Source organism: Protopterus annectens, chromosome 4.part0 (assembly GCF_019279795.1).
Source record: "Protopterus annectens isolate FY-2018-M chromosome 4.part0, PAN1.0, whole genome shotgun sequence".
Lineage (NCBI taxonomy): Eukaryota > Metazoa > Chordata > Ceratodontiformes > Protopteridae > Protopterus > Protopterus annectens.
This window is the reverse complement of record NC_056733.1, coordinates 1,864,671,194-1,864,695,728: the sequence shown is the minus strand read 5'-3', so window position 1 is coordinate 1,864,695,728 and position 24,535 is coordinate 1,864,671,194. Positions and strand designations below refer to the sequence as shown.

At 43.7% G+C, this 24,535-nt stretch overlaps 1 protein-coding gene across 2 annotated transcripts in view; it reads right to left on the bottom strand.

Annotated features, from left to right (window-relative positions):
- Positions 1-24,535, bottom strand: part of SPDL1 (spindle apparatus coiled-coil protein 1) — a 1,384,944-nt gene that overhangs the window by 277,555 nt on the left and 1,082,854 nt on the right. For both annotated transcript variants that reach the window (XM_044069534.1, XM_044069533.1), the window contains exons 9-10: positions 17,534-17,637; positions 2,557-2,744 (exon numbers count right to left, since the gene is read on the bottom strand). In XM_044069534.1, coding sequence (XP_043925469.1) covers positions 2,557-2,744; positions 17,534-17,637 — 292 coding nt within the window. The remainder of the gene's footprint in view (positions 1-2,556; positions 2,745-17,533; positions 17,638-24,535) is intronic.

The window sequence follows — 24,535 nt, the reverse complement described above, 5'->3', positions numbered from 1 at the left end:
CTTGATTACTGGGCCAGTGCAGGGGAGTCACATACCAAAAGACGGATATATTATCAGTGTGAACTGCAATAGTCCCCAGAGGAAGAATGCCCTGAAAGGCTTGCTCTCATCTACAAGATATTGATATGCATTTTGGTCTCTGAGTGGGTACATGTGCCTTGAACCATCTTTCCCAGAAATTGGCCCAAGCTCCAGTTGAGAAGCAAACGTGGTCACAGTGGTGACTGGAGGAGGATGGGTGAATGCCCAGAAACAGGTTGTTGGACTGGATCCAGCAGCAAACATGACACTTGCAGACTGCAGCGAGTCTTATGGGAAAGGATAGAGGCTGGGAAAGAATGGACCACTGAACTGCCAAGGTCCAGTGAAGGATTCACAAAGAATCTTGCTAGAGGCACTAAAAGGATGGCAGCTGACATTGATCCCAGTGCCTGTAGTACTAGCTTTGATTGAGAGGCTGGATGAGACAGTACTGCCTGTACCTAATCTCTCGGTGATGTGATGCAATGAAGAGGTAGGGATGCAACTTGAGTCATAATTCCAGAGTCTGTACTGGGACTAGGCTCATTTTGCCATGGTTTATTAAGATGCCTAAGGTGCTGGAGATCTGCAGCAAGTAATCCCTGGCCTGTATAAGTTGATGCTTGGATAGGGCCATGAGAAGCCAATCAAGATATGTAAACACCTGGTATCCTTTGAGTCTCAAGTGAACTGCCACTACTGCCATACATATGGTGAACAACATGGGGGCTGTGGTGACACCAAAGGGCGGTACTCTAAACTGGTTATGATTGGCTCCCAGTCAGAAGTGCAGATATCTTCTGGATCACCTGTCTATTTTGATGTGATAGTATGCAACCTGGATATCTAAAGAGCACATCCAATCATCCTTGGGCAGAAGAGGCATGATAGACTGAACCATAACTATTTGGAATGTCGTCTTCTTTAGATAATGGTTCAAATTGCTTAGATCCAAAACTGGTCTTGGGTCCCATTTACTTTGGCACCAAAGAAACGGGAGTAAGCTCCAAATCTGTTTTGGTGGGACCTCCTGGATGACTTTTGTAGCAGCTTTCTTATTTCCAGAGCTGCTGCTTCCCTCTGACTGGGTGGAACATCGGGGAGTTTTTCTTTGGAAAGGAGAGGGAAGGGAATAGGGTATGTAGTAACCTCTGGATGGAAGATAGAAGAATGCAAATGGACAACATAGATGCCAAGTTATGGCAAGTACATAACTCTTAAATCTGATGTCCTTTTTCATTTTTTTCTCAAGAATGGGTCAGAGTCCCTAGCATCCTGAGAGTCCGAAGCGATGGCAGAGATCAGAGAAGGAGAAAGAACTGGCTAGACAGGTGCACTCGTGGATTCAAGAGGGGGTGGAGCTGGGAGGACCCCCATCTGGATCTGAGCCCTGAGAAATTTCTACATCATCCTGTCCATATCTACCTCTGTCAAACCCCCGGAAGACCTTGACAATGCAGTGGATGGTGGCCTGGAATGCTTCCTCGGCATTTGGAATAGGTGTGAAAGTAATGCCAGAGAAACTAGCTTCAAAGTCTGGTGTACACCCTCTGCTGGTTGGATCCGAGGTGGATGGTAAATGAGAGCTCACAGTAGGGGTTGAACCATTCAGACCTGAGGAGTGCTGGGGATCTGAGGGTGGCCCGAAGGACTTTGGATCCGAAAAGGTTGGATCAGAGACCTTCCTTAACTTTTCTGATGGTTTCAAGGAAGCTCTCAGTACAGACCTTTTCCTGGACTCCAAGGCAGGTTGCCAAGCTGTGGAGGGGTTTCGAGACCCAGTTGCAACTGGCAGTAAACCTTTTAAGATTAATTTCTTCTGTCGGAGACCACCCTAGGATTCAAAGTAATGCAAACAGGGCAAGGAGTCTCGAGATGGGCAGCTCCGAGATGATACACACACTTCTTGGTCGCATCAAAGTTAAGATCTTATAAGAAGTGCACTTCTTGAAACCTGTAGGTTTCTCAGACATTGTAGACAGAAAGGCGTTAGTTAACTCCAAAAGAGAAAAGGGTTTAAACAACCAGTAGCATAACCTGAACAGAAAAAAGGTTAAAGTAAAATTTTAAAACTAAAATAGAGAAAGATACAGACAACTGTACTAAGAAAGAGAGAGAAAGACAAACGTCAGGAAAAGGATCCTGAACACCAGCTAGAACTGAACTTGAGGGAGGAAAGAAAGTTATCATTACTGTAACAGTAACTAGAAAGAACTACAAAGATTTTAGAGAAATTGCACCAAAAAAATGAATCGCTTTCTGCTAGAGTTTGGATTGCTGGCCTTACCACAATGGTGGCAAACAAGATCTGAGGATATGGGGACGGGATAGTGTATTACAGGTAGAGGGAGGAGCTCAAGATTGGATCCAAAGTCTTGTTTATGCAGCAGTGTTTGATCACAGGATGAGATCCTAGACCCACTTGCAAGGAAGCATGAAAAGGACATCATCAGATCTATTAACATATCAAAACAGGTCAGACAATAGCAAAATTACCCTAATAAATACCAGTCTAAATGGAAATGGGTAACTTACCATTAGGTTCATACTTAAGTTTCATTTCATCAAGTTTGACTCGCAGCTGTATATTTTCACTCTGACATAGTTCTAATTGTCTTCCAGAAGAAAAGAGTTTCCGTTCTACTTCCAATACTCGCTGGCTTTCAGCTAAAGCCTTCATACGCTGCACAGACAGCTCATCATTAAGCTGATCTATCTTCTTTCTACAAAAAGAAGAAAAGTTCAGAGTCTGACTGAAGACAGTAATGCTAACTGAGCTTCTAAATCCCTTTTTTCATTACTGACATTTATCAACACACATGGAAGTCAGCAAGGATTGGCTAATGTTGCAGCTTCTGCTTTTGTAATTCTGTATTTGCTGCCATCATGTGGTTACTTTATGTAAATAGAGACAGCTACATAACCACTGCTTTTGCGAAGCCATGTAAAGAGAATTGGCAATGCTAATATACTACAAAACAACACAAAAGAAAGAAAACGCACAGCATTTTCTAAAAGTAAAAAAGACAATAATGTGCTGTCTTTTGGGAAATGGAGATCTGCCACTCAGACAAAAACTAGATAAAAAACTCGCCCTTGATGTTCAGTAAAAAGACTGCTGCAGAAAGGAAAAGTTAGAGGTTGCATCATTGACATGCTTCTTATAAGAGTAATACAGGGTTGCCATGACCACAACACAGTGACTGGTGCCCTCTACCTTTTAAAACATGGCCTAATATTAGCAGACTTTGTGAAACTGCACATAAAAAGAAGTTATGTACTCACCATAACGTTCCACGTTTGAAGTCCATCTCACTCTTCATTCTTACACATGGGTTCGGAGCCGATCCTCCGCTCCAACATGGCCTTTTAGCAAGCTCAAAGTCTTCTAGTTGGCTTGTGGCTAGCTAGGTATCCCATGGTGCACCAGTATAATCCCCAGATCTTGCTTTCTGCTAACTATAGAGAGAACAAAAACTATCCAGAAAGAACAATAAAAGGTCTCCACTTAAGAAAATATTTTTCTGTCTCCAGATTCTATCAGGAAGGGGGTAGGAGGGTGGGTTCGTAAGAATGAAGGGCGAGATGGACTACAAACATGGAACGCTATGGTGAATACATAACTTCATGTTCTGTAGTCCTATCTCGCCTTCATTCTTACACATGGGACAGCGTACCTAGCACCTTATTCTTGGATGGCTCACGGAAAAATACTCCAGGGCACCACTGAACCAAAACAGGCTATACCCTACAGGTCAAATCCAATTTGCAGAGTAATAAAGGTGCGAGGGGTAGCCCATGTTGCTGCTGCACAAATATCAATTGGAACCCTGGCTTGAAAGGCTGCAGAAGTAGACAGATCTTGTAGAATGAGCCTTAATTTTGAACGGTAAAGGCTTACCCTCGGAAGAATAAATGTAGAATATACAACTGGAGATTCAATTCGAAAGGGTCACTTTGGAAACCAGGAGACCTAATCCGGAGTCGGAGAAGGAAACAAATAATTGGTCCGACTTCCTGACTTCCTTGGCCCGGTGTAGATAGAACTGTAATTGTCTGTGAACTTCCAACTGATGGAATCTGTATTCTGCTGCGTTGGAATGATTAGAGAAGAACATCAGAAGCTCTATAGTTTGGTTCAAGTTGCTATGAGAGCACACCTTGGGGACAAATGATGGATTAGTAAGAAGAGATGCTCTATCTTTGTGGAAAATCAAATAAGGGGGCTTGACAGACAGTGCTTGTAGCTCTAAAACTCGTCTAGCAGATGTGATTGCCACCAGAAACAGTCTTCCAAGACAGAAATTGCAACGAAGACAAATGAGCTGGTTCAAAGGCTGTAGACGTTAATTTAGATGGAACGAAGCTTAGATCCCATGAAGCTACCGGTTCCTGAAAAGGAGGTCTCAACAAAGTAGCACCGTTAAGGAAGGTCTTATACAGTCTGTGTGATGCAAGATTGGACTCATGTTGACCCAAACGAAAATCTGATATTGCTGCCAACTGAACCCTAATTGTGGCAACAGCAGAGCGCCGGTGAAAAAGTTCAGACAAGAATTCCAATACCACTGGAATATATGCGGTATAAGGGTTAACATTCCTTTCCTCAGCCCAGATAGAAAACCTTCTCCATTTGCTGGTGTACAACTTTCTAGTTGAGGGTTTCTGAGAAGAAGTAAGAATGCGAGTCACAGAGGGTGAGAAATCATGAAGCCTGACTAGGGATGGAACTAGAGCAGCCAAGCTGTCAAATGGAGGGTGTGGAGGTTGGCATGAAGAGAGCCTGATATGTACGTCAATAGATCTGGCACTGGGTTCAGAGTCCATGGGTAGTCAAGTAGGTGAGCCCCGAGAAAGGGGAACCAAACCTGATGAAGCCAGTAAGGACAGAGGAGGATCAATTTGCTTCCCAACAGTTTTGTTTTCTGAATCACCTTGGATACAAGAGGAAAGGGCACAAAAGCATAAAGGAGACCCCAGGGGCCAATCGTGAACAAGTGCGTCTCTCAGTGACTCCCCCGGAGGGGGGATAAGGGAAAAATAGCTGCTGCATTTGGAGTTGATCGGGCTGGCGAAAAGATTGCGGCAAGGCTTTCCCCATATGCAGAAAATCTGTTCCGCTATTTCTTGCTTCAGAGACCACTCGTGAGGCATCAAGATTGCCCGGGTGAGTTTGTCGGCTATCACACTAGTTGCCCCCGGGATGCGTGTTGCCACTAGAAAGTGCTGGAAAGAGATCACCCATTTCCAAACATGAACAGCCTCTCGACAGAGTGGGTACGATCTGGTTCCGCCTTGTTTATTGAGATACCATACTACCGACATGTTGTCGGACTGTATTGCTATTGTCCCAAGAGGAAGGTGGTCGTGGAGTGCTTGCAACGCCAGCAGCACTGCCCTCATCCCTAGGACACTGACATGCAGGTGGGCCTCGTGAACTTGCCATGGGCCTTGGACAGTCCGGCCTAGATAATGCCCCCCCCCCCCCCCTGTGAGGCATCTGTGGTCACAATAGCAACGGGTTGGAGAGAGACAAATGGAGTGCCAGTCATTAGCTGGTTGGGTTGGATCCACCAATGGAGGTCCTTTTTGCAAGATTCTTAACAGGATGTGGTGGTATAGAGGCAGATGTTGGAAAGACCACTGGGACGATAGACGCCATTGAAGAATCCACATGTGTAGTCTTGCCAGAGGCACTAGTAATATGGTGGAGGCCATGGTCCCTAGAAGTTTCAGCACTGTCTTTGGCTTGACTTTCCGGAGGCGGAGAAGACTGAGAACTTGTACGAGATTCTGTGCTCTTTCTGCTGGAAGACAGGCCAACATGACGACTGTATTTCTGCACCTATAGAAGTCACAAATTGAGAGGGCGATAAGGCAGACTTTTCCCAATTTACAGTAATCCCAAATAGGCACAAAGTTGGATAGTGGCATCTCTGGTTTGAAGAAGTAGATGCCTGGTGGAGGTTGTAAAGAGACAGTTGCCCAGATACAGAAACACTTGGAATCCTAGACGTCTCAGTTGAGCTGTCACTATTGCCATACACTTGGTGAACACCCTGGGGGCTATGGTGAGACCGAAGGGCAGAGCACGAAACTGATGGTGACTGGCTCCCAGTCAGAAGTGTAGATGGCTCCTCGACGCTCTGTCCATTTTTATATGGTAGTACACGTCTTGGAGGTCTACTGAGCACATCCAGGTGTCTTTCCCTAATAGAGGGAGTATAGACTGCAGTATCACCACCCAGAACTTGTCCTTTACAGATTTGTTTAGTTTGCTGAGGTCCAAGATGGGCCTCCAGTCCCCTGTACGTTTTGGCACTAAAAAGTAAGTTCCGAATCCTACCTGGTCTGCGGGGACAGTTTGGATGACTCTGTTTGCGAGCAACTTGTTCACTTCTACAGTTGCTGGATCCCTGTGATTGGGCGGAACATCCGGGATCCTCTTGGGAACATGAGGTGGAAGAGAAAAGGGTATGGAGTAACCTCTGGTGATAATTCTTTGTACCCATTTGTTTTGAGTGAAACTTAGCCGGGCTTCTGGATACAAATAAATGCAAACCCCGACCGGCTCCAGAGAAGCACAGTCGGGCCCCATATCAGGAGCGCTGATGGGGACTGCCTCAAAACGAATTGCGGACTCCCTGGTTTTGCAACCCGCCCCTGCCTCTAGGGCAACGTCTACCATTTGCTCCTCCTCCTCTGAAGGTGAAGTCACCCTGTGCATCCTGGAAAAACCTCTGGGACTTCCTGAACCACATTTGACCACCTCTCCGACCCTTGGGATATGGCCTAGAGGGGATAGTAAAATGTACTCCCACAGCAGAGAGCATTTTCCCTTCTTGCTCACACCTGGTGCGTCTTTTACCTTCGGTCCAAACAAGAAAGAACCATCAAAGGGGGTGTTGGTAAAGGTAGACTTGAACGGCTCAGCAAAATTACACAAGCGCATCCAGGAGTGCCTCCTAAGGGAAACTCCTGAACCCACTTGCCCTGCTCTCTCCATCGGCTGCATAAGAAATCAGCCTTATGGACGAGTTAACAATGGAATTAAAGGTGGACAACTTAGCAGACACCTTATCAAGGACTCCTTCAATAGATGTACCTTGCAGAGTCTCTCCCAACTCCTTAAGGAGATCTCTCTGAAGCCTTGCAAAATATGTTAGGTAGTTCAGCGATCTGAGAGTGAATGCCACTGACAAAAAGATACGCTTCCCATACCTGTCCATTGTTCGAGACTCCCTGTTTGGCAGATGGACAGATGAAGTCTCCGCTAATTCCTTCTTGGTGGCCGCCACCACCGTGGCATCTACGGGAACACCCTTGGATAAAAATTACTTTTCCTTGGGGGCTGAGAAAAATTTGTCTCCCCTGGGGACTGGCTCCACAGCATCAAGAGTCTCCCACACATTTCAACTAACAAGCTCTAAAAGTTAATCAAAAGTGGACACCCTAGAGGCTGAAGGGTTGAGAGACAAAAGCCTTCAGGTACATAGACTCCTTATCAGAAGTGGTAAGGGTGGGCCAGCCGCACCTCTGCTTAAGGATCTCCAAGATGTCCACAAAGGAGACATCAGAGGACGACTTGGGGGACCCTTCGGCTCCTCGAGGTAGGTGTCGGAGGTAAGAGACATCCTGGGAGTCTACATACTTCCTTTTGCATGTCCTCTTCTGAGAGGGCTCCTTAGAAGGGTATTCTGGGGAGGTCTCGGAAAAGTGGAGGCCACCAGCTGGGGACACCTGAGGCTGTGGGTCTCTGCTGTCTAGAGAGGGAGTAGGTGCCGAGACGGAGGTCGGTGCCTGAGGAGAAGAGTGTCGGTACCCCTGGCTGGAGCTGATGAACGGGACAGTAAACTCATCTCGACGACCGACCTCTCCGGTTCCAAAGACCTCCCCGGCTCTGAGGAGACAGAGGACGTCATCAGCTCCAGAGCCAATGGCTCCGAGATAGATGTAGGGTCCGAGCTCACCCCAGCCGACACACAGAGGGAGACTCTAAACCGAAGAGGTCTGGTTCCAAGTGTCCCTGTCAGGGCCTACTGGGGAGCTTCGGCTCCTAGACACCATGGACGGCACCGAAGGTGTCGGAGCGGAACTCTGCTCAGAGACCGCCTCTTGGTGGGGTGGGGGGGACTGGAACCCAGGGTTCCACAACCAGTGGTAATGAGCACTCTGGCTCCGAAAGCCCAGCACGGCTCGGAGGAGGAACCACAAAAGGGGAAATGGACTCAAGTGGCTCCAGAACCAACAGGGCTGGAGCAAACAGCATTTTGGGTAAGGCAGACTACTTCGGGAGTCAGCACTACTCTCTCTACATCTTCTTCCAATAGGCTCCTGGAGGATCTGGAAGAGTGTCCGAGATAGAGACCTCTGTAAGATAGGGGACCTTAAAGTTGGAGAGACCGGCTCCGATGTCTGCCATCAGTGGTCGGCTTCGAACTGCCTGGGGCCGACACTGTAGCCATAGTAGCTACGTCCTCGATCGGTGGAGTCAAGGAGGGAGAAGACTTGTCTGGTTTCAAAATTTTGGGAAGCGGTTCCGAGGCACTAGATGGCACCGGGGAATGCCTCTTGGAAGGTTTAGCCTTTTCTTTCTTGGATCCATGTGACTTAGAAGAGGAAGACGAACTGGCCAAGTCTTTCTCAAATGAAGGCTTAAGGAGACCTTTTAATATTAGTTTATTCTTTCACTCCTGGCACTGAAAGACTGAAAGAATGGCAAAACAAACAAGTTTCTTGTAAACGGAAGACTCTGAGGCAATACACACAGTTACTGTGGCCATCGGTAATAGACATCTTCTGCAAGCATTTCACACATTTCTTAAACCCAGAGGGTTTATGACCTTTTACCTCCGTAGACCTAGCACTGAAGATGCAGCAAAAGGACACAAGCTAAACACAGAGAGGACTAGGTCCTTTAACTAAATGGCCTAGCCCTTACCTGCACTAACGACCACACAAGTACGAGGACTAGGTCCCTCTAATTCAAACGTGCCTAGAAAGGAGGATAGAAAGGTCTGAACTACCAAAAATATTGACACACACAAGGTAGAGGCCTCTATACAAAAAATATGCTGTAAAATCAAAAAGGGTTGAAATATCAGGAAAATACAGTTGTGTACACTTACAATAAATGTTAGAGTGTATTCACTGTTGCTGTCATTACATTTGGGTAGAATCCCAAAGCTATGGATGGGAGGATGGAATTAAACAGCATTAGGAGGAGCTATAAGGACCTGCAGGACTGCAGTGGCAAAGCCTGCCCTGGATTTAGAAAAGAGAGGTAAATGGTAACGCTTTATGAATGTTTGAACTGAGCTCCAAGTAGCAGCTTCTAGAATGTCTCTGGTAGGGACCCCTCTAAGAAAAGCTGCTGAAGTAGAGGCAGCCCTGGTGGAATGGGATCTGATATGATATCTAGAATGAATAACAGTCCCTTGTTTTGGTCACATGCTTCTGCCCACCAAAGAAACTCCTGTTGCAGGCAGGGAATGAGAGAAATCATTGTTTCCAGGCTATGACAATGTTGACTCTATAAGCTTTTTAGGTACCATTGAATATTCCTCATATGCAGTCTCGCATATGGAATTAGTAGAATGCAGGATGCCATGAACCCCAAAGCCTGCAGAATCTGTCTTGCAGATAGCTGGGTTTTTGTTGTCACTTGAAGTATGCTGTCAATTGAATTTGTTTGTCTGGCGTGAGGTAAGCCATCTAAGGCAGTTGTATTCAAGCTTGCACCCAGGAATGTAATCATTTGAGAGGGTACCAAGTTGTGATTTATTTTCGTTTATGGTGTACCCTAGGCATGTTAGAAGCCTTTTTACAAACACCAAATGCTGAAGAAGAGTGTCCTTGTCCTCTGCCTGAATGAGACAATCGTCCAGATATGGATAAAATTGAATGTGTGTCTGCAAAATGCAATTACTGGCGCCAGGCACTTTGTAAAGACCCTGGGCGCAGTAGATAAGCCAAAGGGCAGTGCAGAGAATTGGCAACGCAAAAAGCCTGCTTTGAAGCGGAGGTATCTTCTGCAAGATTCCCATATTGGGATATGCAGGTATGCTTCTTTTAAGTCTAGAGTTCCCAACCAGGCATTCTTGCCTAGCATAGGAAGTAGCTGTTGTAAAGTCAGCATTTTGAATTTTGGAATGTCCAGCAATGTATTTAGAATGGATAAGTCCAGAATTGGACGCCATTCTTTGTCTTTACTGGGTACCAGGAAAAGTCTTGAATAAAATCTTTGTCCTTTTTCCTTTTCTGGCACTGGTTAAAGAGCCCCCATATCCATGAGGGACATGACTTGTTTCTGGGCCTCTGCCCACCGGTTTGGTGGCACATCTGGCCATTCGTTTGAAATTGGCAACGTGTGGAAATGAAATCTGTACCCCTGGGATACTATGTTTAATACCCCCTTGTCCTGGGTAATTAAATGCCAATTTTGAGCATGAAGTACTAGTGTTCCCCCCAAGGGGGCTGCCAAAAGATAAGTTTTTGGAGATAGCAGAGGAAAGTCATTGAGACTGTTTACTGTAGGGTTGTGCTTTGTTACCTCCTGATTTGGAGGTGGAAGTACCCCATTGCTTTGACCTGTAAGATCCTTGTGATTGAAATCTGGAGCCTTTGGAGCATCTGAGCTTGCCCTGAGCGACTCTGTTGGACACAGGAAAGGACCATTTCTTAGTAAGCCAGTGTCTACTGAACCTGGGCGGCTGCAGTTGCAAGAAATCTTTTAGTGTTTGCATAGATTTAGCTTTGCCTTCCATTTTCTTAAAAACTTCTTCTGCCTTATTACCAAACAGACTGTCCTGCTGTAAAGGGGCATCCAACAATTTAGCTTTAACATGATCAGGCAGATTTTGCTCCTTGAGCCAGGCATGCCTTCTCATCACAGATCCAGTTACAGCGGCCCTGCAAGAGGCCTCCAAGGAATCAAAACCACAATGCAAAGTATGCTTTCCAACCTGTTCTGCTGAATGCAATAAATCCTGTAACTCTATTTTCCGCACAATCAGAAATCAACATAATTTTCTGTTTCAGTAAGCCCATAACATGCTGTTGATATTTAAGCATATGAATCTGGCAGTTTAAAGCTCTGATTGCCAAGGTTGCAGATGTATAAACCTTCTTTCCACATCTATCCAGCGCCCTGGAGTCTCTATCATAAGGTGTAGGATTTTTGGCTGTAGAAGCCTTAACACCCTTGGGACCCTGACAAATAGTTTCAGGGTCAGCAGCAGGATTTTTGAAAAGAAATTTGTGGGAGTCAGGAACCCTGTAATATCTATCTGGCTTACTAGGAGCCGGAGGCAGGGTATCAGGAGCCATGCTAGATTCTGAGAACACATCATCAACAAATGTTTAATACAGAAGGCATTGCGCCAAAGGCCTATGCTGAGGAAGAAGAAAATCCCTAAGCCTCTTTGGATTCAGAGAAGTCCTGACTCTCCCAGTAAAAATTTCCCTCGAAGTATGCAAAGTCTCTTCTCCAAAAGAGTAATCCTCAGGAGGAGAAGCAGAAGGGATGGATTCCTCTGCATCAGAGTCCTCATAAGGTGGAATAGAAAATTCCTGATCAGAAGAGGAATAAGAAGAAATGGAAACCTGATCTGAAGATTCATAATCAGTGCCTTGCCTAGGCCTCTTAGAAAGGGGTGGGTTGGGAACCCCTGATCAAGGTAATTAAATTCTCGGCCATTTTGATAATTTGTTTTTTAGGCATAGGGGCCTGAGCACGTGGCTCATGCGTCGGTTTTGTAGACATAGAAGTAGATGATGGCATTGGTTTAATATACAGATTTTGAGGCCTGAAAACACCCTCAGAAGCCAGTGCCTGCTCAGCAGCTCCAGACCCATCCAAGGGGAGACATCCGCGGGTACAATACTTGCAGAATCTCACGGCATACCAGACTCCAAATGGGTCTCGGTACAGGCCTGCGACTCAAAAGTAGCGGGCATCAGGGGCTGCGAAAGCACCTCACTGAGTACTGTACTGAACCAGTGACTAGCTTAGGCGAAGCTTCGTCGGTTTTGGACCTCGACGGTCTGTCTTTTTCATTGCGTTTTTTGTGAATTCCGGTAGTCAGATTGCTAACAGACAACATTTCAGGATAGTTGAATCCTGAACCAAAATATTTAGAAGCAAAAATATACCGACGCTTAATAGTCATCATCATCTTCTTTCGGCTGTTCCCATTAGGGGTCGCCACAGTGGATCATCCGCTTCCATTTCTTCCCGTCCACTGAATCATGCTCTTTCACACCAACCGCCTGCATGTCTTCTCTCACCACATCCATAAACCTCATCTTAGGCCTTCCTCTTTTGTGGCAGCTCCATCCTTAGCATCCTTTTCCCAATATACTCTGCATCCCTCCTCAGCACATGTTAAAACCAACGCAATCTCACCTCTCTTGCTTTATCTCCAAACTGTCCAACTTGAGCTGACCCTCTAATATACTGATTCCTAATCCTGCCCATTCTAGTCACACCCAGTGCAAATCTTAATATCTTTAACTCTGCCACATCCAGCTCTGACTCCTGCCTTTTCGTCAATGCCACTGTCTCCAACTCATATAACATAGCTGGTCTCACTACCCTCTTGTAGACCTTCCCTTTCAGTCTTACTGGTACCTGTCTGTCACAAATCACTCCTGACACTCATCTCCACCCATTCCACCCTGCCTGTACTCTCTTCACCTCTCTTCCACACTCACCATTACTATGAATTGTTGATCCCAAGTATTTAAACTCATCCACCTTTTCCAGCTCTACTCCCTGCATCCTCACCATTCCTCTACCCTCCCTCACATTTACACACATTCTGTTTTAGCCCTGCTGACCTTCATTCCTCTCCTCTCTAAAGCACATCTCCATCTCTCCAGGGTCTCCTCAACCTGGTCCCTACCCTCACTACATATCACAATGTCATCTGCAAACATCATAGTCCACGGGGCCTCCTGTTGGATCTCATCTGTCAACCTGTCCATCACCACTGCAAATAAGAAAGGGCTCAGAGCTGATCCTTGATGTAATCCCACCTCCACCTTAAACGTATCTGTCACTCCCACCACAGTCCTCACCAATGTCACACTACCCTCGTACACATCCAGTACCACTACTTCTCTGCCACTCCCGACTACCTCATACAACACCACAACTCTTCTCCAGGCACCCTGTCATATGCTTTCTCCAAGTCCACAAAGACACAATGCAACTCCTTCTCACCTTCTCTGTATTTCTCCAACACTCTCAGAGCAAATATTGCATCTGTAGTGCTCTTTCCTGGCATGAAACCATACTGCTGATCACTAATCATCACCTTCCTTCTTAATCTAGCTTCCACTACTCTTTCCCGTAAATTCAAGCTGTGACTGATCAATTTTATCCCTCTGTAATTACTGCAGCTCTGCAAATCACCCTTATTCTTAAAGATAGGTACCAAAACACTTTCTACACTCCTCAGGCATCCTCTGACACTCCAAAATTTCATTAAACAATCTGGTTAAAAATTCCACTGCCATTTCACCTAAGCACCTCCATGCTTCCACTGGTATGTCATCTGGGCCAACAGCCTTTCCATTCTTCATCCTCTTCATAGCAGTCCTTACCTCCTCCTTGCAAATCTGTTACACTTCCTGATTCACTATCCCCACATCATCCAACCTTCTCTCTCTCTCATTCTCTTTATTCATCAGCCCTTCAAAGTACTCTTTCCATCTACTCAACACACACTCCTCACTATCCTTTATCACCCTTACCTGCAGCACATCTTTCCCAGCTGTCCCTCTGTCTAGCCAATTGGTACAGGTCCTTTTCTCCCTCTTTAGTGTCCAATCTCTCAAACAACTCTCCATATGCCTTATCCTTCACCACCTCTCTCGTTGCCATGCGCCTCATCTCCTTATACTAATGTCTACTTTCTTCATCTCTTTGACAATCCCACTTAGTCGGCCTCTTCCTTTGTATACTCTCTTGTACTTCCTCATTCCACCACCAGGTCTCCTTGTTCTCCTTCCTCTGTCCAGATGTCACACCTTGCACCTTTCTGGCAGTCTCCCTTACTAGCTCTGCTGTAGTTAACCAGCTATTTGGTAACTCTTCATTGCCTCCCAGTGCCTGTCTTAACTCTTCCCTGAACTCCACCTCACAATCACCCTTTTTTAACTTCCACCATTTAATCCTTGGCACTGCTTTCACACTCCTCCTCGTCCTCTTGATCACCAACGTCATCCTACAGACCACCATTCTATGCTGCTTAACTACACTTTCCCCTGTCACCACTTTACAGTCTTCAATCTCCTTCAGACTGGCCCTCCTACATAAGATATAATCCACCTGTGTGCATCTTCCTCCACTCTTGTATGTCACCCTATGCTCCTCCCTCTTCTTAAAATATGTATTCACCACAGCCATGTCCATCCTTTTCGCAAAATCCACAATCATCTGACCTTCTGCATTCCTCTCCTTAACACCATACCTACCCATCACTTCCTCATCCCCTCTATTCACTTCACCAACATGCCCACTGAGGTCCATTCCAATCACTAGTTTCTCACTCTTGGGTACACTCACCACCACTTCATCCAACTCACTCCAAAATTTTTCTTTCTCTTCCATCGCACACCCAACTTGTGGAGCATATGCACTAACATTAATCATTACACCATCAATTTCAAGCTTCATAAACATCACTCTATCAGACACTCTTTTCACCTACAAAACACTCTTGGCATACTGTTCCTTTATGATAACCCCTACCCCATTTCTCCTGCCATCCACACCATGACAAAACAATTTGAACCCCCCTCCTCTACACCTGGCCCTACTTCCCTTCCATCTGGTCTCTTGCACGCACAATATATCAACCTTCCTTCTCTCCATCATATCAGCTAGCTCTCTCCCTATACCAGTCATACTGCCAACATTCAAAGTTCCTACCCTCATGACTACACTCCTAAACTTCCTCCTCTCTTCCTGCCTTTGGGTATGCCTTCCCCCTCCTCTTCTCCTTTGGCCAAAAGTAGCCCAATTTCCGCCAGCACCCTGTTGGCTAACAGTACTGGTGGCGGTCGTTGTTAAACCGGGCCTCGAACGATCCGGTATGGAAATATGAAATGTTCTCCACATAAGTAATTTGGCAGAGGTTTTACGCCGGATGCCCTTCCTGACGCAACCCTCCCCATTTATCCAGGCTTGGGACCAGCACAAAGAAATGCACTGGCTTGTGCATCCCCAGTGGCTTAATAGTGCATTGGTTAAATTTAGCACAAATCTGACAGCAAGGCACGTTGTGATCAGGGCCTAGGCAAGGAATACAGTACAACTGAAAATCCTTATGAGGTATTTGCTTCCCACAAGTAATGCAATTATTAACTTTTACTGACATCGGTAAGGAGCAAGAAAAAGTTTCCCCAACAGGGTAATTGGCTTTAGTTTGAAGACTTCGGTTCTGAAACTCGAAAACGAAAGAAAATTTCAGGAGTCTGCCGACCGGCACTTGCAAACTGCTTCTGCTTTGGGCATCGCGCGGCAAGAAAGACTTTTTAAAATGGTGTCGGCTGCATGTTTTATACCCCTGACGTCATGGAAGAGGAGACAGCAACCGACGCAGGACCCAAGACTGTTATTCAGGCCGACTGAGGGCAACCTGCCAGCAGACTACCCAAATGTAATTACTGCAACAGTGAAACACGAACAACATCCCTTGTCAACTAAGGTAAATATCCAAATAAGTTGGCGGATTACTTCAAAACTAACTAGCTAAGCTAACACCGCACACTACGGAACTCTATATACAGAAAGTTAAATTGAGCGCAAAGCGCGCCTTAACAGCAAGCATTATCAAACTGCTAAACTACTAATTGTCAAACTAAACTAGCACAGTAAATAACTAGGGGCAAAAACACCCATCAAATAGAACAAAACTGGCACACAGGATACCGAGGAGAACAAGGCCAATGGCCACAAGTTCTCAACAATAATTCACTAAATAGAGGAAAAAGTACTTCAGTAGACTAAACTAGTCTAATGATAGAAAACCCCCACTAACAAGGCTATATAATATGAAAAATTAAGCTGTAATATAGAAAAGTAGCAAAATGTATAAAAACTTAGCCACGGCCAAGAAGCACATCTGAACTCAACGCGGCAAACGAAATCTGGGGATTATACTGGTGCACCATGGGATACCTACCTAGCCATGAGCCAATTAGAAGACTTTGAGCTTGCTAAAAGGCAGAGTCGGAGCAGAGGATCGGCTCCAAACCCATGTATAAGAATGAAGGTGAGATAGGACTACATAACATCACATCTTAATTCTAACTTACTGAAAAAGAATTGGCAGCACACTATTACAAGAGTAATTTGAGCAGAATAGGGGAAAGGTGCAGTTAAGGTGATAGGCAATTAATTTTTTCTTTGAAAGACAATGTACTATTGACACTTCCATTGGGATAAGCTGGACATCTCTAGGTACAGGATTTGTAGCACAGTTTTGGTGGCTTGGAATACAAAGAGCCTGCAGGCTCATGTCATACATGCTTCCAAATCATCACAGCTACTCTGCAAAGGGGTTAGGAGTGCTGCCCTTCCACATCATAATGGCTGTAGCAGTTTTCTGCAAACAGTATTAAAGCTGGTTGAAAAGTAAATGGCCAACCAATCATACGAGTACAGTCAAGTTCTCTAACAAAGCCACACTGACAGAGCTTCTGAGGGTGAGTGGGATGCTTTGCTGCACTGTCACATTCCCCTAGTAGCATATTCTGTTCTCAATGAAGTATCCAACTGATCTGAAGTACTTAAGTCTCAGAGTCAAACCATAACAGCATTAGTGGGAATGAAGGGCATTTGTCTCATTCCTACCCCCAAGTAAACATTTTATTTTAATGTAAACATTTTATTTTAATGTAATACTTAACATCTACTTGCATTAAATTCGATTAGTCGACCACATCATTTCAATTAGGTGACATTTGCAGGGGGTTAAAACTTATGCCTCTGCCGCCAGAACTTCTAGGCTAGCAAACATGAAAACTGCATGTCCAGCAAATTGCCATCTCACTGAAGTGTCTGATTTTCCACTTAGAAGTCCACAATCCCTGAATATAATATATACAAGTCTATATATTTAGTGGAACAGGCTACCTGTCAATATGATCAGCTCTAACTTGGTGGAAGACTTTAAGGGAGCTTGAGACAAGTTGAGAAAGGAAATGGGGTAAAAGTCACACAGGGGCTTGTCAAGCAGCATCTGGATGGACCATCCAGACTGGTGACGTCTGTGAGCATTTGAGTTTACAACAGTTTTTTCAATAACAAATTCTGAATACTTAGCTTCTCTATTACAGTAGCACATTCCACTTTCAAACATCAAAGAAATAAGGTAAGAGTTTTACACAAAATGGAAGTTACAATTAGCATTTGTAAATGCACTTTTTTAAAAATAAATACATGTTAACTTTTAACAGCAATCTATAAATGAAGATCCATTTTTTAAAGTGCGTTTCATACACTGCTTCATCCAGCTTCATTTTCAGCAGCTCCTCATAATAAGATCCATCTTTCCGCTCTGTGTTATCAGCTATTTCTCGTGGAAGCTTAGCTTCTTTGACCATCTGAAAAAAAAAAAAAAAAGTTAATATTTCTCTAATCAAAGCACTTGCCCACACAGAACCAGAGCAAGACAATGCCTGAGTTATCAGGTACCAGTACCAGTTAATGTGATACAGTATAATGCAAAAAGAAAGGGCATAAGGCTAATTAAAGGCCAAATGGACTAAAATGGATGGACCCCAAATTAATACATTATAGGGTCATTCACAATGCATTAGACAATTCAAAGTTCAAGCCTTAAAGTTTTATGCTAACAGAGTATTCAAAACACATGTACCCAAACATTCACTTCACTCAGTAAATACAACAGAAAAAGAATGTAAATTTTGGACCAAAATATTTACACTCACTTTGGAATTGAAGCATTTACTTGACAGTACAAATCAATGTAATATCACCTAAACCTTAACTAGCTCCAGAGCAGTGGAAAGCAGCAAGACAGAATGCAGGCCAATACTGTGCTGAAGAGATGTTGCTATAAATGTTCAAGACAGTGCATTAGCAAAGACCAAATTCCTTCAGTCTGAACACAGCCCATGATTTTTTCACTTAGCTTGGCCACACTGGTATGGTGCTGCAGCAAGAGGCTGCACGACAAGTTTAGGGTCCCTGAAGGTCTGCCAGGTTTCAGCAGGAAGTAAGTCAAGCAAACAAAAAGGCTGAAACTACTACCCCTTCTGACAACCAAAGTAATTCCATTAACATATTAATGCACACTTTTGTTGGCCCTCCAAAAAGGCGGCGAGATAATCCAGGAGAATTTTTCTACTTCTATACCAAGTCAATCATTACAAAGGAAAACTGAAGATTTCTGAACAGCTGTAAACAATAAATGAACTTCAGTCACACTGCTGCACACATTTTAAACGAGCCTGATATGTGTTGTATATTATATTCCAAGAACCACTGCAAGCTCTAAAGTAAATATTTCATTACTTTTAAATTCTAACAAACTCCTAGTAAAAGTATTTTATAAAGAATTTAAGTGCAGAACATGCTTTTATTTACGAAAACTGGAAAAGTACAATTGTGTAGATAACTGACCATAAGTGTACATGTTGAAGTAGATCAGTGTTGTAGTATTAAGACTTGGTACTTCCTGCCATGTAGAAGCCTGTGACCAAAGCCCTCAACTGGACCAAACAGTGTCTTTTACTTGTCCTTTCCTTTGCCACCTGACGTCAAGACTTTGTTGGTATAAAGACTGGATGGCCTGCACCATTCTCAGGTCTTTGTTGTCCAAGTAGCCATATCCTATGTTCCTTAGGCAGAGCATTACCTGCTCCACTGACAGACGCCCCAAGCTGAAGGGGCAGAGAGTTGGTATTATGTGGGGGGTAAGGCAATGAATATGTGTGGTACTCAACCTAACCCCAGGGGCAGATGAGAACAGGGGTAGGAGGGAAGGAAAGGATACTTGAACAATGACCTACTCAAGCATCTACAATTAAGGTAAGTTATCTACACAACTGTACTTAATATTGCAACACTGACTGTGATGAACGAAGTATTTTCCCCCCAAAAAACCTTCACTGAATTATCACTTGTGACAAAGGCAAATTGACATTTATGTAAAAGTGATCAAACGATACTTCACATATCTTGCTATATATCATACAACCTAAGCAATATTACATAAATTTAATTCATGCATTTTTTAATCAAGAAACATCTTTATTAAACCACCACTTACTACACAGACAATCATACATTTATACAAATGAAAACCACAGACAATCCTAGTCACAAGCATTTTGCCTCACAAATCATACTGACATTCCCAGTTGCAATTACTATACATCACTTACAACCTACCTGATCTTTCTCACTCAATTACATAGCTCATTTAAGTCCTGCTGCCTTTTAGACCTCAATCCTCCCTTGTATGTATTGCCCCCACAATTCCCATTTCTTCCTATGTAGTTAGCTCCTACCCTTTTCTAAAGATCTCAATTCCAGTTGTTTTTTCGCTGCTACTATATTCACTACTTCCAGTATAGTTGGTTTAGATTTTGATTTCCATTTTCTAGCTCATTACATCCAAGTGACGCCTCCAGGTGCAGTTAACTCCTACGGACGCCTCTAGGCGTCAAATATTGCTTGCTCACGTTTGCATCAATAATTCCCAAACCATGCTATGTACAAGGTTTTAAAAGATTTCATGTTAAAGCTTGCACAATACCAAACTCAACTGCATTAATATTTGACCTCTGTCTAGGGCACGTAAATAGATATTAACTGCTGTTTTTATCATCAATTTATATAGATATAAATGTTCACATTTTTCTAAATATATCAACCACCAAGTAACACAGACAGAACTCCTTAGCCTCATATGAAAGCTCTCAGCTAGATGAATAAAATGTTGCTAACAGTATTTATGTAACATGAGTGGCTGATGATATATTAAGTTGTTTACAAAATATTACACATGTAACAGTTAGTGTTTACTGTTGTTGTCTTATGGCTTTTCCAAGTTAGGGGTCGCCACAGCGGAACTCCGGTCCGCTAATGATTGGCAGTAGATTTTGACGAACGTCCAGGTGCCAGCTCGACGTTCAACCTTCAACGAAGGCACGCCCTTTTACGCATGTCTTTCGAATGCCCACCCAACCACGGGGAAGACATGCAGACTCCAGACAGAAGGCACTCCGCGCACTGCAGCCAAGAATCGAATGGGAGAACCTCTTGCTGTGAGGCAACAACGCTACCGCTGCACCACCGCAGATGTAACAGTTAGTGTAACATAAAATTCAGTTTAAGACCTAGAACCTAAAAGAATAGTACCACTATAAAAATAGTTTGTGCTGAAGACTTTGCCATTTATACTTCTTTCATAATCCCTAGGATTCCAGAGATATGAATATTGGTTTGAAATGTGAGGACATAATTTGATCGTCAAAAGGCTTAGGCTCCGCCCATTGGAGGTTGCAATGCAAACTTCCTGAGCTCCACTGGAGTGAATGAGCTAGTAATTGCTTTTTTGGTAGCCACCATTATTAGACACAGCAAGGCCTTACCATGTCTAGGCAATTCAGATTCTGTATCATAACCCAGAAAAATAATCTCCCTTGTCAGACCAACCTACCCATCCAGCATTCAGACAGTGCATCCCACAGGGAATCCTTAAAGTCCGCCAACTCACCATACTCCCAAATGTGATGAACAAAGTCTTACGATTCCCATAGCTTTTTATTTGTGGAAGTTGGAGATAGTTTTGGGACAGGGATACCAGGTTTTGCAGAATGGCAAAGGCAACATCAGCTCTTACTCTAGCACTGGATATGGCACAAAGATGGTAGCATTTGGTGAAGGTGTGTAGAGAGGACCAAGTGTCTGCTTCTACGATGGTCTGTGTAAGAGTGCCTTTCAAAAATGCTGTGGTGGTACCTTCACTCTTGAATGAGCCAGGAATCTGTTTACCACGGTGAGAGTAACAAAAGTAATAGTCCGCATTCCTTTTTGAAACTGTACATTTTCCCACTGGTCATCTGTTTACCTTTTGCAAAAGCCACAAACAGCTAGTCAGATCTGTTTAGGACTTTTGTTCTGTAACTAGGATCTTAGCTGTTCTGAAAGTAACTCTGTCTCTGTGAGAAATGAAGGAATCTTGCACATCAGAGCTTGTAGCTCAGATATGCATCTGGCTCAGTTGAGTGTCAACAGCAGAGCTGCTTTCCATGCAAGCAATTAGAAGGTTGCTGCTGCCACCGCCACTGGCTCAAAGGGCGGCAGTGTTAGTTTCTCCAGTATGTAATATAGGTCGCAGGAGAGTGCAGGTTCACAACTGGATGGCCTGGGTGTGCAAAGTTGGAGGGACCAAGGAAAGGCAGGCAGATATACCTGAAGTGTGTGTGAAAGTAGTATTCCACTACCTGCTAATGTTGCTTGGTTGGACTGAATACTGTTCGCATTGCAGACAGAAAAAGTTTTCAATTTTTGCCACATGATTTCCTGGTATTCCGTTTTCTAGCTTCCTTTAGTACAGATAAGAGATCCATGGGGAGGAAGACTATCATGATTTTCCCATCACTGTGTGTTAAGAACTAGTGCTGCCTGGGCCAGTAATGAGCCATCAATATCATGCTTGGTCTGGTCTGCCCTCATTTTTTGTAATACCCTAGGATAAGGCAAAGAAGAAGTCGACAGTTTCCAAGGCCCCTCTGGGAAGGCTTGGACAGAACCTGATGATTTGGCCTGTTCTCTGGCGAGCAAAAAGGTCTATACTTCTGGCACACCCCATTTGTGTATCAAGTCTAAAAAACTACCCCTTTCAACATCCATTCATTGGGGTAGGGGTGATGTACTTTGTCTGCTAGCAGGCTGTCTTCACCTGGTATGTATGATGCTATGAAATGAGTCCTAAACGCCAAGCACTAGACAAACTTCCATAGCTAACCTGCATAGGTGATGGCAATTAATTCCTCCCAGTTTGTTTATATACTACATCACTCTAATGTTGTTCACTAGTACCTTAATTGCTCCTGGAACAAGTCCTTTTTGGAATGCTCTTAATGCCAGAAGAGTAGCCACCACCTTCTTTATATTGATGTGCTGTACTGCTAGATGCCAGTCCATTGAACCCTGAGCTGTCCCAGATGTCTGTATGGTTTGGACTATCTCTGGGAGATGGAAAGAGGCTCCTGGGTTGGTCTGACATTCACTCACCATAAAATTTATTTTTTTAGGCAAAGTAGGAGAGGGGATTCTGGTATTCGAACCAGCATTTTTTTAATGAATCACTGTTTCCCCATGTGAAATTTTCCCAATGGGACAATTAGGATGCAAGAAACCATGCATCGCAGAACCCTTAAATCACTTGTAGTTATGGTCGGTTTGCTGCAGAGATTCATGAGGTACTGCAAGAAGAACAAGTGTCCCCTCTGGTAGCAAGATCTTCTGCAGAACAGAGTCTAGGCCCAACGCAGGAAAGAATCCCTGGTGCTGGGTGTGAGATGCTTTAACTTCATGACACTGAGGGTTAGACCCACCTTCTGAAAGAAGGCCATGGTGATTTGCATGGCTGTCAGACGTTCTATTGGTGATGCAGCCTAGATCAAGCAATTGTCTAGGTATGGGTTAAATATGGACACCTTTGGTTCCGCTAAAGGCAAAGACATTTGCCAGAATTTGGTAAAATATTCAGGATGCAGTAGATAAATCAAATATTAAAGCAAAAAAATTATACTGTAATCTCCTTACCGGAAAACTTGGGAATCTCCCACGTTCCTGCAATATTTTGAATTTTGGTACTACCAGAAACTTGAGTTCTGAAGGGTAGATCCAGGTACCCTCTATTCTGAGGACTTTGTATTCTGCTCACACCTCATCTAGGTCTGCTTCTGGTTGGATAAAGCCCTAATGCAACACATCCTCGGGGGGGGGGGGGTAGTTACCTCTGTATTGCAAGGATAGGAATAGGCAAAAGGGTGTGAATTTTCAAACTCAATGATTAGCCCTTTTTGATGATCTGCATTACTCATTTGTCTTGGGTGATCTGTTCCCAAAGTGTGAAGGAGATGAGTCTTCCCTTCCAGGAAAGAAGGGGCAGGAGTGGATTTTGGGAGGGAGGTGAGGTACCACAATCATAGCTGCTCCTTAGGAAGGCCAGAGTCCACACCCAGGTATGGCACACTGTTTAGTTTGCCACTTTCTTTGATACCTGGGTCTTTCCCACCAGATTTTTTTTTTTTTTTTTTTACTGTTAAGACAGAAAGGGCCAGAACTTACAGGGATAGCTCCTGTTGAATGTATGGGTTGCAGAAAGGAAGAGTTCTTTAACAGGCTTTGTCTGGTTTCCTATTTTGTCCAGTTTTTTAAACAACTTCCCCGCTAGGGTTCCAAAGAGATGCTCCTTTTCCAGTGGTGAGATATGATTTTACACAAATCTGTATAATACGTAAAAATCACCAGTGTCCCAAAAGAGTCAGCAGTTACAAATGGAAATCCACTTAACGCACTTTTATTTAATTATAAGAATGAGCGTTTTCGCTGTTGTCCTACAGCGGCTTCTTCAGAGGAAACAATAAAAAAGCGCCAATTTTGAAAGTGAATTGAAGTTACATCACATCACTTCCATGAACAGTTAAAGGCACCTAAAATAAGGTGCAATGTAAATAATAGGAAATATTTTTTGTTTTATACATAAAAATGCAAAAATTTAAGAAAGTAGTACATTTTATCTATCACGTATCTAATGTAAAACACATATAAAACATCATACATCAGGGGTAGAGTACTGATACATTCAACGTGCACAGATGTCAAGTCATTCATTATAGTAGTGCTACTGCATAATTCCTTAAAAGTACATCCTCATTAATATTAAGCTTTTGGATGACCTTTGAAAATATTAAGCTTAGGGAGGCCATCAAGGAATACCCATCCCTAGCTAACCAAACAGTTTCCTGAAAATTAAAACAGATGAAAAACTCTAAATAACAACAAAATAAAGCAAGGGTGACCAGCTGTATATCATGTCACTGAAAATTAAAAAATGTAAAATGTGCTAATTCCAAATAGAGCACTAGCGGTGCCATCTATCACCTTTGCTGGATAAACTCAGTACTTAAAACAAAAACTTAGCACATCTGCACCTGACGAAAAACTTAAGTAAGCCACTGGTAGAAGTACTCTAATCATCTCAAGAAGCTTTTCAGTTTTAAAATGCAAGCAATGTTAAAATTTTCATTAATTCCAGGGGGGCAAAATGCATCCAATTTGAGCTGCCACTCTAATTCACGTGTTTCTAGTATTAATGAATGTGGCCCACCTCTAATATTTTGAGGCACATGGTCAATAGCTGTAAAATAAAAATTGTGTCCTGGGTTCTTAGAAATATGCTTTGCTAACGCATTTTCATCTTTGTTCTTTTTTATTGCATATACATGCTTAAAGCTT